Source organism: Scyliorhinus torazame, chromosome 1 (assembly GCF_047496885.1).
Source record: "Scyliorhinus torazame isolate Kashiwa2021f chromosome 1, sScyTor2.1, whole genome shotgun sequence".
Lineage (NCBI taxonomy): Eukaryota > Metazoa > Chordata > Chondrichthyes > Carcharhiniformes > Scyliorhinidae > Scyliorhinus > Scyliorhinus torazame.
This window is the reverse complement of record NC_092707.1, coordinates 174,351,606-174,364,732: the sequence shown is the minus strand read 5'-3', so window position 1 is coordinate 174,364,732 and position 13,127 is coordinate 174,351,606. Positions and strand designations below refer to the sequence as shown.

At 42.6% G+C, this 13,127-nt stretch overlaps 1 protein-coding gene across 2 annotated transcripts in view; it reads right to left on the bottom strand.

The window, feature by feature from the left end:
• Positions 1 to 6,319: 6,319 nt before the first annotated feature.
• eloa (elongin A) overlaps positions 6,320 to 13,127 on the bottom strand; it is a 110,764-nt gene continuing 103,956 nt past the window's right edge. Inside the window, exons 9-11 of one of the 2 annotated variants that reach the window (XM_072501173.1) lie at positions 9,320 to 9,428; positions 8,719 to 8,873; positions 6,320 to 7,069 (exon numbers count right to left, since the gene is read on the bottom strand). In XM_072501173.1, the coding sequence (XP_072357274.1) occupies positions 7,008 to 7,069; positions 8,719 to 8,873; positions 9,320 to 9,428 (326 nt within the window). In that variant the 3' untranslated portion in view covers positions 6,320 to 7,007. The remainder of the gene's footprint in view (positions 7,070 to 8,718; positions 8,874 to 9,319; positions 9,429 to 13,127) is intronic. The other variant, XM_072501174.1, reaches the window with a different exon arrangement.

Here is a 13,127-nt window from a genome sequence, read left to right as displayed (position 1 = left end):
GCTAAGAAAGTTGGAACACAATCTCATATCTTAAAGCAAAATTGTCACTTTCAAAGGAAATGGGTTCTCCAATACCTTACCTTTTAATAAAGTAAAAAGTATAAATTTCAGTTTGTCCAATTCTATCAATGCCAAAATGAGTTGCATCAATTCGTCAGGGCATTATCAAGTAGTGTGACTCACTTTGGGCTTCAACATGGTGTCTTGGTGGAAGAATATGGAATTACCCCTGCAATTCTCAAGTAGCAGGTTCCTAATGTTAACTATGGAACTGTGAGGAAATGAAAGTAAAGGCTATCCATTACGCTAGGAAATTATGATACACTTGCCACTTCTGGTAGTCGGCTGTCGAGCAATTGCAGCACATAGCTTATTCTCACTTTTGTGCATGAGGGAAAATGAAAGAAAACAGGAACAAATCCCAAGATGGAAGCATTCAAAAACAAAGACGCCATTATTGTAGCTGTGCTGGTCTATAATTACTCATTTGGTGCCACAATTTAAGTGCATCTATGGACTTTGGAACAAATATGTTTTACCATATACCAGGTCAGAACCATCAGTGAGACTAATGGCAAGGGGAGGCAGTGGTGAAATGGTATTGTCTGGAGGAGTGATCCAGCTGGGGACCAGGATTTGAATGCCGCCAGTGGCAGATAGTGAAATTTAAATTCAATGAACATCTGGAATTAAAAGTCCAAAGTTGCCCGTGAAACTATTGTCAATTGTCATAAAACCCCATCTGGTTCACTAATCCCCTTTAGGGAAGGAAATCTGCCATCCTTACCTGGTCTGGCCTACATGTGACTCCAAATGTATAGCAATGTGGTTGACTCTCAAATGCCCTCTGAAATGGCCCACATCCCATGTAAGAATAAAGAAATTATCCTAAAATTTGGAAAGGGGTGGAATGGGGCAGGAGATGGGTCAGCAAAAAATTTGCACAACAGAAGTAATTTGTAGTGGTATATATAGCATTGCAGTATTCAATTTTTATCAGCAGAATTGTTGAATGACATGGTCACTAGAAACACCCATCAGTAATTAATACAGCACAAGAGTAAAGTACTCAGTTAATATACATTTTCTCTGAGAAATGGACACAGCCTAATACGGTCCCAAAAAGACTGTCCCTGACATCTACATTGTGAAGTCATTAATTTAGTTTGAATGTCCCACATGTTCCCAATTTTGTTTGGTTCAGTATTCACAAATCCAGTAGAGAATGTTTAGTTTACCAGATTCTCATTGTTGAATGCCCCTTGAAAACAGTTCTAGTGCCGAGAAGTTTGGAAACAACTTCTAGTTAAAATGAGTTTTCATTGGGTTTAAAAACTATTTCCTAATAGATTGTCAAATATAACTTAAATCGGATAACCTTTTGAGGACTTCAGCACACAATTACGTTAGATTTAAACAGCAGCAAAAACTAAGGCATGTTCTGTGAAGTTCTCTGTAGTCTACTTTGTAATATTGTAATTTGGGGTACTATAGGAAGAGGTCATTTTAATAAAATACAGTATGAATCTTTGTGCCTAGTTGGAAAAGGTGATCAGTGGTCAGGATCATGTCAGCTCATATTGCAAGGCCTAAAATATCTCTAATATATGCAACTATAAAGTAAAAGACACAAGAATCAATTTCTTACTTGACTTTAAAACTTGTCTGTGACAATGATTTTTTTTCTTTGTGACAATAATTTGAGTACCCATTTCATTTTCCAATTAAGGGCAATTTAATGTGGCCAATTCACTTACCCTGCACATCTTTGGGTTGTGGGGGTGAGACCCACACAGACACGGGGAGAATGTGCAAACTCCACACAGACAGTGACCCGGGGCCAGGATCAAACCCGGGTCCTCGGCACTGTGAGGCAACAGTGCTAACAACTGCGCCACCTTGACGCCCTGTTTTTTGACAGTGATTTTAGTCTAATTTTACTTTGCTTGTAAAACACCTTTCAAGTACACCTCATTCAAAAGATGCAACATGGAATGTTCTACTAAATTAAGCATAAAAGGAATGCTGGTCGGTAGCTCTTCATTAATCCATCACCATATTCTAAAGGTTTGGAGTCTTTTAGAGAGGGTGGTTGGTATTGGTCTCTTCAATTACCATCATAGTTTTCAACTTTAAAAATTGTTCTAGCTTTCTTTTGAAAAATTAAGTATCACATTTTTTGGCCCAAATTTAAATTTGGGGTACATCTACAGCTGTTAGAACAGCTAGCTGCCCAGTTAAAAGGAGGAACAGTTACTTGACCAGCCATATACAATACATTCTGAAATCTCTTTATTTTACCCCTCCCCCCAAACAATTCCTGTGAGTCCAGCTACTTTGGGATTCTTGGTGCAATATTTGATGAATGATATAACACAAGCACTGCAGCCCTTGCATTTTAAACAGGTCACAGCGTCAATATTCAAGATTTCTCATCGCTTGACTTTGCCTACCTTAGGTTTGGAAGCAGGAGAGAATGTGGGGGGAAACTCCTTCTGGGTTAGTGTGAGGACAAATGTGTACGGTGCCAGAGGGGCCCGGCCAACCACACCCACATATTTTGGGCTTGCCCCAGGCTTGCTAGGTTTTGGACAGCCTTCTCCGAGGCACTGTCCAAGGTTGTGGGGGTGAGGGTGAAGCCATGCCCAATTGTGGCAATCTTCGGGGTATCGGAGATTGAACGCCCTTGCTTTCACTTCCCTATTCGCTCGCTGGAGAATCCTGCTCGGCTGGCGATCGCCAGCACCATCCAAAACTGCAGACTGGCTCGCTGACCTCTCGGAATTTCTCCACCTGGAGAAGATTAAGTACGCCATCCCGAGGGTCAGAGGAAGGCTTCCTGGATACTTGGGGGGCAGGTCGTCGGCCTTTTCCAAAACCTGTTCGAGGCCAGCTAAAAGGGGCTGGTTTAGCATAGGGCTAAATCGCTGGCTTTGAAAGCAGACCAAGGCAGGCCAGCAGCACGGTTCAATTCCCGTACCAGCCTCCCCGAAGAGGCGCCGGAATGTGGCGACTAGGGGCTTTTCACAGTGACTTCATTTGAAGCCTACTTGTGACAATAAGCGATTTTCATTTCATTTCATTTCAAAACAAGGAGTAAGCCAGGGGGAAAAAAAAGTGAAGAACCAAAGGACTGCACAAACCGGATTTGGGGGGGGGGGGGGGGGGGGGGGGGGGGGGGGGGGGGGATAAAAATGGGGAAACCACAAGAGAAGAGGAAGGGTCCTGAAACCAATGGGGGGGGGGGGGGGGGGGGGGGGGGGGAGGAGAGATAATCACAGACCGATCCAGAGGTCAGCAAAATGTACGTACAGTTTGTCAAATGAAGGACAAAACAAACCTCGCTGTAAAATAAAGCAAATTAGCACGGGCAAGAAAAATGTAATGTATATAAATAACAACTGTTTATAAATAGGAGAAAAGCAAATAAAAAGATTTTCACAAAAAAAGAAGAAAACTAGTGATATGTTGGCTATCTATACTCTCAGCAAGTGTAAACGTGGGAGGTCTCAAAGATGGGGGATGGGAAAAGTAGTCAAAATGAGGCACGAGACAGAGGGGTCAATTGTCACAGAATCACTTTCTGGTAACAGCATTCACCTTTGAAGGGGAAACTACAATGTACAAAATAACTTGCTTTTAAGCCATCATTTTATTTTAAGGGGACAAGAATAAGCACACTTTAACAAGGCTATGTCTGGCAAAAACACATTATAAATAGACTTGATACACAAAATGGAATTTACAAGACTATAACCCTATTTTAAGGTTTGATTAACTTTGATAAACCTTGAGGTTTCCTGTAGGTTAATGCAAAGTTAGCCAAACTGAAAACTGGAGTTTAAGACTTCAATTCTCTTCCAATTTACTCATTTAATAATGAAACCATAATATTTGTGATCATTTCTTCAAAAATGCACCATGTTGCCTGGATCTGAGGTGCCACCAAATTTCTATATTCCTTAGAGCAGAGAAAGCTTCAGCAGAAGGATTACAACATTACGATGAGATGGATTTTCAATTTGGAGTGTAATTACTGCAAGATTACACTAATGACAAAGGAAATGCAGTACATTTCTTTTTGGAGGGGGTGGGTGACAATAAGGATTTTCTGGGTATATCTTAGAAGTTAACAGTCAGTTTCACATTCTGTTCAATAAAAATACCACTAATAGATTCTATCATTGTTTCAGATGCACAATTGAAGCGGATAGGGATGAGCATTTAGGAAAAGGTAATATGAGCTGTTTCACTGCGTTGAGAAACTAAATCATTCAAGCTAGAATATGCTCATAGTTCTCTGTCGAGAACTCAGCACCATTCCCTAAAATTATTCAGACGAGAGATATAGTGAGTATCATACTGTAAACCTCAACACTGTGCAGGTAATCAAAGTATTAAGGGGTCATGCCAAATATTTTTTCCTGCTTGAATTTCTACAGAGCAAATTACTAATTTTAACTGAATCAACTGATGCCAGGCAGAGGTGAAGTGTCTTCGCAGAGAAAAAAAATAGTAAAATTAGATGTCAGCCAAATGTTTGTGTCACAAGAATGGTTCCAAGGATGAGGAACTTCAGTTATATTTATATGCATAGAATGGAGAATATGAGCCTCTTCTGCTTGAGAAGTGAAGATTTGGTAGAGGTGTTCAAAATCATGAGGGGTCTGGACAGAAATTTTGGGTGAAACTGTTCCCATTGGTGAAAGGATAGCGAACCGTAGGATACCAGTTTAAGTTGACTGGCAAATGAAGCAACAGCGAGGTGAGGAAAAACATTTTTATGCGAGTGGTTAGGATCAGGAATGTATTGCCTGAGAGTGTGGTGGAGGCAGATTCAAATTGCGGTTTTCAAAAGGATATTGGATAATTATCTGAAGAAAGAAATTGTGCAAGTTGATGGTGAGAAGGCAGGGAAGTGGAATCAGGTGGGCTGCATCTGCAGAGAGCCAGCATGGAAATGGAAGCTGAATTGTCTTCCTCTGCACTGTAATCATTTCATGATTGCTTCCTCATGGTCAGTTATAGAGTGGCATTTTCAGATCCAGAAACTGGCTGCTCACCTGATCAGGAAATTGTGAGGAGACATGGGAAATGGGGATTAAAGACAGAATTTTTTACATATAAAGTTACATAGACGGGCACCTTACCATGCAGAATGACAGAAACGTACTCAAGTAGCCATCATAAATTCCTGAGACAAACTTAAAACATTTACAGTAGTTATCTGATTCACCACAGAAAAACACTTGTTCCTTTTAAATAAACAAACATACTGTTTACATTTCAGGTCAAGTTTATGCATGCAGTTCCAGCCTTTGGGTCTTACTTTTAGCAGCTGTCTAGTCAGGAAATATGTGACAAGGTTCACAGGAGATTTACACTATAAATTCATCATTGCTATAAATTTAATTGCATAATAATCAATAGCCAATTACTAGAAATTCATAATACAATATATGATAGTTACATTCATACCATCGTACATTAATGGTTCGTTATTACATTGTTAAATATTTCTTCATGTCCCCTTAAAATAAATCTGTTTTTATTAATTTCAACACTTTTTCCAGTCTGCTTTGTTTTTGGAAATATCGTACCTGTATTTGCTTTTGTGCAGCTCAATAGGGGACTACCATTTTGTTCCCCTCTCATGTAATGCACCATTGAAATAGCACCACATAAATTGTTGCATGAAACTTCTAACACATTCATAATAATCACCACTGTGTATCTTGGGCTGAAATTAGGTGTGAACAGAATCAATTCACAGAACAGTGCAATGATGCACACTGCTCAACAAAGCTGTCATGGCAACATAGACAACAACAACAAAAAGCAAATCCAGGCAAATTTTATGAACAGATTACAGTCTGTTCTTTAATGTGTATAAACTGTAGCAAGTGAGCTAGGTAGGTCTTTCCCACAAGTGAATAATACAGGACTTAGTGTTTACAGGTGAGGTATTCGTCTTCTTGTAGCGGATAGGTATCTGCTGGCAGGGTCTCAAGTAATGTGTGTAATTTCAGAATGAAGTTTACCGATTTTCACACGAAACGTATCAAACCCGCTGGCAAACCTAATCGCACTTACAGAATAAATAATCCCAATAGGGCCACAAAAGCACAGCTGTCCTAATGCCATCATGCACATCTGGTGATATGACTGGCGAAATGAAATCCTGAAGCATTGTCTCTGTAGGCATCAGATTGTCAATCTTTTAGGTTGTCCATTTCAAAATGCTGCTACAAAAAAGTACCCAATCCACATCAATTTGAAATCACTCTTGACAACCTCAAAAACTCAGCCAACATACATGTCAGTGTCACATGTTTACTTACAGCACCAGGACTTTATTAGGAGAAGTCATGTTACCACAAAACAAAAAAAAAGTCAAAATGGCACTACTTATTTCTGACTGCATTTCTTTTCCCACAATGTTAAATGTAATTTATGAACCATAAATCCTACCCAATGGGACAACTGATGTTAAAATGCCGGAAACGCTGTATAGCATGAAATGCAAAAAGATTGGCACAATAGTAAAAGAGAGAGAGAATTACAGGAAAGAACATGTAAAACCAATACTGCAACATTAATATTGTCTAGGCCTCAAATTCATAGTCATTAAAATCAACTTCTCTTTATGATGACAATTTAAAAATGTAAAGGGTTTTTAAAATAGAATGATTAAACTTTGTGCAACAAGACTGGCCCAAGTGTTATTTACACATGAATAATCTAGAGGGGAAATAAAACACTCAGTGCCCCAGTAACAAGAGCTTACATTTTTGCTTCTAAATGTAAAATAATAAAATATTTTTAAAAATAAGATGTAATCCATAGACATCATTTCAAGCACACAAACTGTCTTTAAGTTCTTGGTATTGCAATTTGTACCCTTGTGTTCTTGAGCACATAAAATGGCTCAGAATAGGACCAGCTGATATATCACTATTCAAGGAACTGGTGATGTTATTGTTCCCTCCATCTTTCAACCACGCATTTTATCTCCGGCTAAAACGGTTCTTGAAAGATTTTATTGTTTTTGCCATCATTGGTGCAATTTCTGAAAAAATAATAATAAAATCAAGGTCAAAAGTAACAATAACTTATGTAAACTGAGAAGTTTGTATCCATAAACATTCCCCAATAACATTTCAGTTTTTGCTCATCCCTCCAACTTTTTGGTTTCACAGATCGAGCATCATTCTCTGGTGGAAGCCCCAAGAAATCTTCCTGCATCTAGGTCTCTTAGACCTCTTCCAATATAGTACAGTCCTTAGGATGGTTACATGAAGAAGTACATCCAACACCCAGGGTAATCTGCCTTCCCTCCCTGAGCAACAAATGGCTGATCTATGCTCAGTTCCTTCCATCTTCCAAGATCATAACTGATTGGTACTGACATCCTCTGTAACTCGTCATCAACAGTCAATACAATTCCAAAAGTAATTCATCATGTAGGTAAAGTGGCATTTTGTTGTAAAAGACAATGCCTAAATGAAAATTATACTCAATTTCTTCTATTTAAAAAAATTGATTCCGATCACCTTTTAAAGCATAATTAAGTTCATTAGGGATACTTTTTAATTACGCTTAAACAGTAACAGGTGAGGGCTACAGTTAATGAGCTAGACTGCACAAGTTATTGGCGTCAGCAGGATGAAGAAACTGCAGAAGACAAATTGTTGAAGCAACTACATGCCTGTACATTTACAGATGTTAGTTCAACCAACTCATTATATGAGCTCAAATGCCCGTTGCTGTCAATGCTGCTGCACACAAAGATTTAGAACTCACTGTGTCAGTAAAAAACATTCAAATAAAAGTAAACAGCACAATGAACAAAAAAGATGTTACTCATTCACAGTTCTTTCAAAATGATTTTTCCAAAAGGAAAATGAGTCTTGCGATAAATTTTCATTATAATCCTAATTTCAGTATATCCCTATTTGGTTGTCACTTTTTAAAGTCACCAAATGCCTTCCCCCGCCACTCAACTCTTAGACACATCTTTGCCTGTGCAACACCTTCCAACAGGCCAGGGCAATCGATATCTCTACTGGGAAAAACAGTCAAACTTAATTTAGAAGTGGAAAAATGTCTCCACTGAAGACATCACACTGGAGTAAAACAGTGAGCTCCTTATCTGGCAAACCACAGTGCTCTGAAGAGCTGCTGACTCAATAAAAGATTGTCAGCTCCCTCAGAGCTTTCAAAGCTGTTTTGCTGAAGATAGTCCCTTTCAGTTTCATACTGTTCCAAGGTCCTAGCAGCCATGTATGCCTTAGTCAAGCGGTAATTTATTAATGGGTCAATGAAGTCAGTGAACAGCAAATGTTATCCAAGGCTGATCCTATCTTTACCCAGAATCCACTTACATACATTTTCTAGGTGAGCAATCCGGAGTGAATTATGCATCATTGCTGCTCCAGCTAAGATCAACTAACTTGCACACGTGGACCCAAACCTTGGTGCTTACAGTTTTGAGAAGCTCTGCTGCACCATGTAATGAATTTACCATCTGAGCAATCAGGAGTCAGACGGCAGTTCTTATATTGCCTAGGACAGCACAGTAACCCAACAGAAAGTGCTGGATCCGGTCACTATGCAGCAAATTTCCATTCCTCTGCTGTCACTCAACAAACACAGAATTCACTATGACAAAAAACTGAGGGACCTGGAACAGCAGAAAAATATATTTTATGAACTTACTTTTGACTTGGGGTTTCTTGGACTCATGGATTCCCCCTCCACTATTGGGAGGTGTCAGACTTGATGATGTGGAGCCATGGCTAGTGCTAGGACCATCAAAGGACTGATTTCCTCCCCCACTGCCACTGTTTCCTGCATGACTATGCATCTTTATCCTACAGGAAAAGTTTATAGAAATAAAAAAATATTCTGACTTCACCAGCTCCAAACAGAATTCTGTCGTCACAACTTCACAATATGAAATAATTTCTCTACAAGTGAGTTTTTCTCAGCGGCTTTTTGACATCAAAATGATACAAAGTAGAATAAAAAATCTACAAGCCCAAAAAAGTCTTTCTTACTCTGTTGAAAGGCTAAAAAAATGAATGCTGCGACTTGCAGAGTAAGGGCACACCACACCATGGGTGGGATTTTCCAGCCTCCCAGCCGAGTGCTTCCCGGCAGCGGGAGGCAGTGTGCCATTTGCTCCTGCTGCTGTGAATGATAATTCCCATTGAAGCCAACCCACAGGCGGGGTTCGCTGTCGCCAGGACTAGAGAATCCCGTTGGCATGAACAGTCATAGAATTTCAGCCCATATCTAAATGAACACTAGACATTACCTAGGAGGTGTTGAAATCGATATTCCAGTTCCATGCTTCTCCTGTCTGCGCCTTACATCTCTGGGTGGCTTTACCTCAGTGTTTAAGAAAGCCAGCTTTGCCTGACGGCCTGTTTTTAAAACAAAAGCTACTCAGTACTTGCAAGTTAGAAAAGGCACATGTTGTATACTTCACAGTTCCACTGAAGTATCCCTGAGCTTATACCATGAATTGGTACCTGCGATGCAGAACCATGCCCATCAGGAATGCATTACAGGAAATTGGGAGTGCAATTCTCAATTTTCTGTTATTTTAAGAGACAAACAGTCATGGTGGGCAAGTGAGTATGCACCCAGATTTCAAATATGCAAGCCTGATGGCGGAATTTGGAAAATTACCACATAATTATTTAGCATTATCAAACCAGCTGTTCTTCCCATGACTGATATGATTCTAAAATAAAGATCCAGCAGCTTGGATAATGAAAACTTTAAATTTGGAAGCCAAGAGGCAGTGTGTCTAAACTACTGTCTCTCTCACAAGTCAAGTTTAGATCCAATTTTTGAAAATTACAGATTCTACAGACTTACCGAGCTGTATCGGAGGTCTGAAAAACAGGCTGGTAATTCTGCACCAAGAGATACCAATCCTACATTTACAACAACAACATATTTATATAGCACCTCTAGCATAATAAAATGTTCCAAGGCGCCTCACAGGAGCATTACAAAACACAATATGATATTGAGCCACACAAGGAGCTACAAATGAAAATGAAAATCGATTGTCACGAGTAGGCTTCAATGAAGTTACTGTGAAAAGCCCCTAGTCGCCACATTCCGGCGCCTGTTCAGGGAGGCTAGTATGGGAAGGAGACACCTTCCAATGCAATCGCAGAAGGTGCAACACCTGCCCCTTTATTTCCTCCCACCTAACGGTTCAAGGCCCAAGCATTAATTTCAGGTGAAGCAGCATTTCATTTGCACCTTCCTTCAATTTGGGCGACTGCATTCGCTGCTCCCAACGTGGTCTCCTCTATACCGGGGAAAACTAAATGCAGACTGAGTGACCACTTTGTGGAACACCTTTGCTCAGCCCCCCAAGCATGACCCCCAACCTTCCTGTTGCTTGCTATTACAACTCAGCACCTTGCTCTTCTGCCAATAACTCTGTCCTTGACCTGAAACCAAACACAAACTGGATGAGCAGCACTTTTATCTTCTGATTAGGTTATAGCCCTCTGGACTCAACATTGAGTTCAACACTTTAGACTGTGACCTTTCTCCTCCATCTTTCCTTTTCTAATATCCCAAACATTTTGTTGTTCCTAGGCAAAAACTCTCCCTCCCCCACTGGACCATCTATCACTTGTTCTCAAATTTTGCTACATTTTTGCTGCAATCTCTCCCAGCTCCCACCAATCACTGTTCCAGCTGTTTGACCTCTTTTATATATATATCACAATCTTCCCTCTCTTTAGTTCTGAAGAAACACCATGTGGACCTCAAAACATGAATTCTGTTTTCACTCCTTACAGCTGCTGCCAGACCTGCTGAGTTCTTCCAGCTTTCTCTGTTTTTGCTTCAGATGAGCATGCACAGTGTTTTGCCATTTTGAGATACAAGGTCAGATGACTAAAAGCTTGGTCAAAGAGGTAGATTTTAAAGAGTGTCTTAAAGGTGGTGAGCAAGGTAGAGAGACAAAGGTGTAGGGAGGATTTTCCAGAGCTTAGGGCCCAGACAACTAAGGACATGGCCAACAAAGGTGAAGAGATCAAAATCGGGGATACACAGGAGGCCAGGATTATAAGTTAGCAGATTTCGCGGAGGGTTGTGGGGATGAAGGAAGTTACAAACATAGGAAGGAACAGGACCATGGAGGGATTTAAAAATAATTAAAAATTTAAAAGATCAATGCACTGCTTGACCGCGAGGCAATGTAGGTCAGTGAACACAGGGGTGATGGGGGAGCGGGACCTCCTTACTAACATCTGGAGGTTTGTGCCAATATTGGGAGAGCTATCTTACAGACTAATCTAGCAACTACCTGACAATCATACTCACCAACTCATAACTTACAGATAATGCCCCAAACACCACCATCACCATTCCTGGGTGTGCCCTGTCTCACCGGCAAGACAGACCGAGCAGAAGTGGCGGCACAGTGGTATACAATCAGGAGGGAGGTGCCCTGGGAGTCGTTAACATTGACTCTGGACCCCATTAAGTCTCATGGCAACAGGTCAAATATGGGTAAGCAAACCTCCTGCTGATTACTACATACTGTCTCCCCTCAGCTGTGGAATGTATACTCCTCCATGTTGAACACCACTTGTTGGAAGCACTGAGGGTGGTAAGGGCACAGAAAGTACTCTGGGTGGGGGTCTTCAATGTCCATCACCAAGAGTGGCTTGGTAGTTACCACCAAAGCCCGAGCTGGTCAGATACTAAAGGACATGGCCGTTAGACTGGGGCGGCAGCAGGTGGTGAGGGAAAAACACACTTGATATCATCCTCGGCAACCTGCTTGTCACAGATGCATCCGCCCATGACAGTATCACTAGGAGTGACCAGCACGGTAGGGCAGCACGGTAGCACATGTGGCTAGCACTGTGGTTTCACAGCGCCAAGGTCCCAGGTTTGATTCCCCGCTAGGTCACTGTCTGTGTGGACTCTGCTCGTCTTCCCAGTGTCTGCGTGGGTTTCCTCCGGGTGCTCCGGTTTCCTCCCACAGTCCAAAGACATGCAGGTTAGGTGGATTGGCCATGCTAAATTGCCATTAGTGTCCAAAAAAAGAGGTTAGGAGGGGTTATTGGGTTACGGGGATAGGGTGGAAGTGAGGGCTTAAGTGGGTCGGTGCAGACTCGATGGGCCGAATGGCTTCCTTCTGCACTGTATGTTCTATGTATCTATAACCACGGCAGAGTCCTTGTGGACACAAGGGGTGGGTTTCGCTGATCCTGAGGCTAAGTGTTGACACCGTCAGAAACACCGTTGCGTTTCTCGACGCCGTCAACATGGCCTCAGGATCAGTAATTCTGGCCCCTTCAGGGGATCCCGCTGTCAACTGGGCGCCACGGGGTCCGCGCATGCACAGTAGCACCGGTGCCAACGCACACATGCGCAGTGGCTCCCTTCTTCCCGCCGGCCCCGGTGCAACATGGCATAGGAATAATGGGACCGGTGCGGAAGAAAGGAGGCCCCCAGCCCGAGAGGCCGGCCAGCCGATCAGTGGGCCCCGATCGCAAGCGAGGCCACAATGGAGGCCTCCCCCAGGGTTGATCCCCCCCTCCCCCTCCCCCACAGGCCGCCCCGGACCCTTCCATGCCGGGGTCCCGCCGGCTAAGAGCAGGTTATAATGGCAGCGGCGGGACTCGGGGCTTTTTGTGATGGCCGCTCGGCCTATCCTGGGCCCAGAATCGGCGGGGTGGCCGCATAGAGTGGCCCCCGACTTGCGCCGCGCCGACCACGCCGGCGGCAATTCTCCGCAGAGCGGACAATCGCGTCCCAGTGTCGGGGCGGCATGTCACGATTCGCGCCAGTCGCGGGGATTCTCCGGCCCGGCCCCGGGCTGAGAGAATCCCACCCAAGGTCTCGTCTTCACATTGAGGATACCTTCTGGACGTCCGGAGTAAGCCGCACATTTCGGCGGCTCCCGCTAGAACGGACTTTTGGGCTCTCCAGAGGAGCCCCAACGGAAATGTTTCGACCACTTCCCATGTGGGAAGGTGAGAGCAAGGTCCCCCTTCCATAGTCTATGGAGGGGACCAGAAGTGGAGCGGGGAAAAAAAGCGGCTTTGGAGCAGCATAAGAAACGGGGGAGAAAAAAC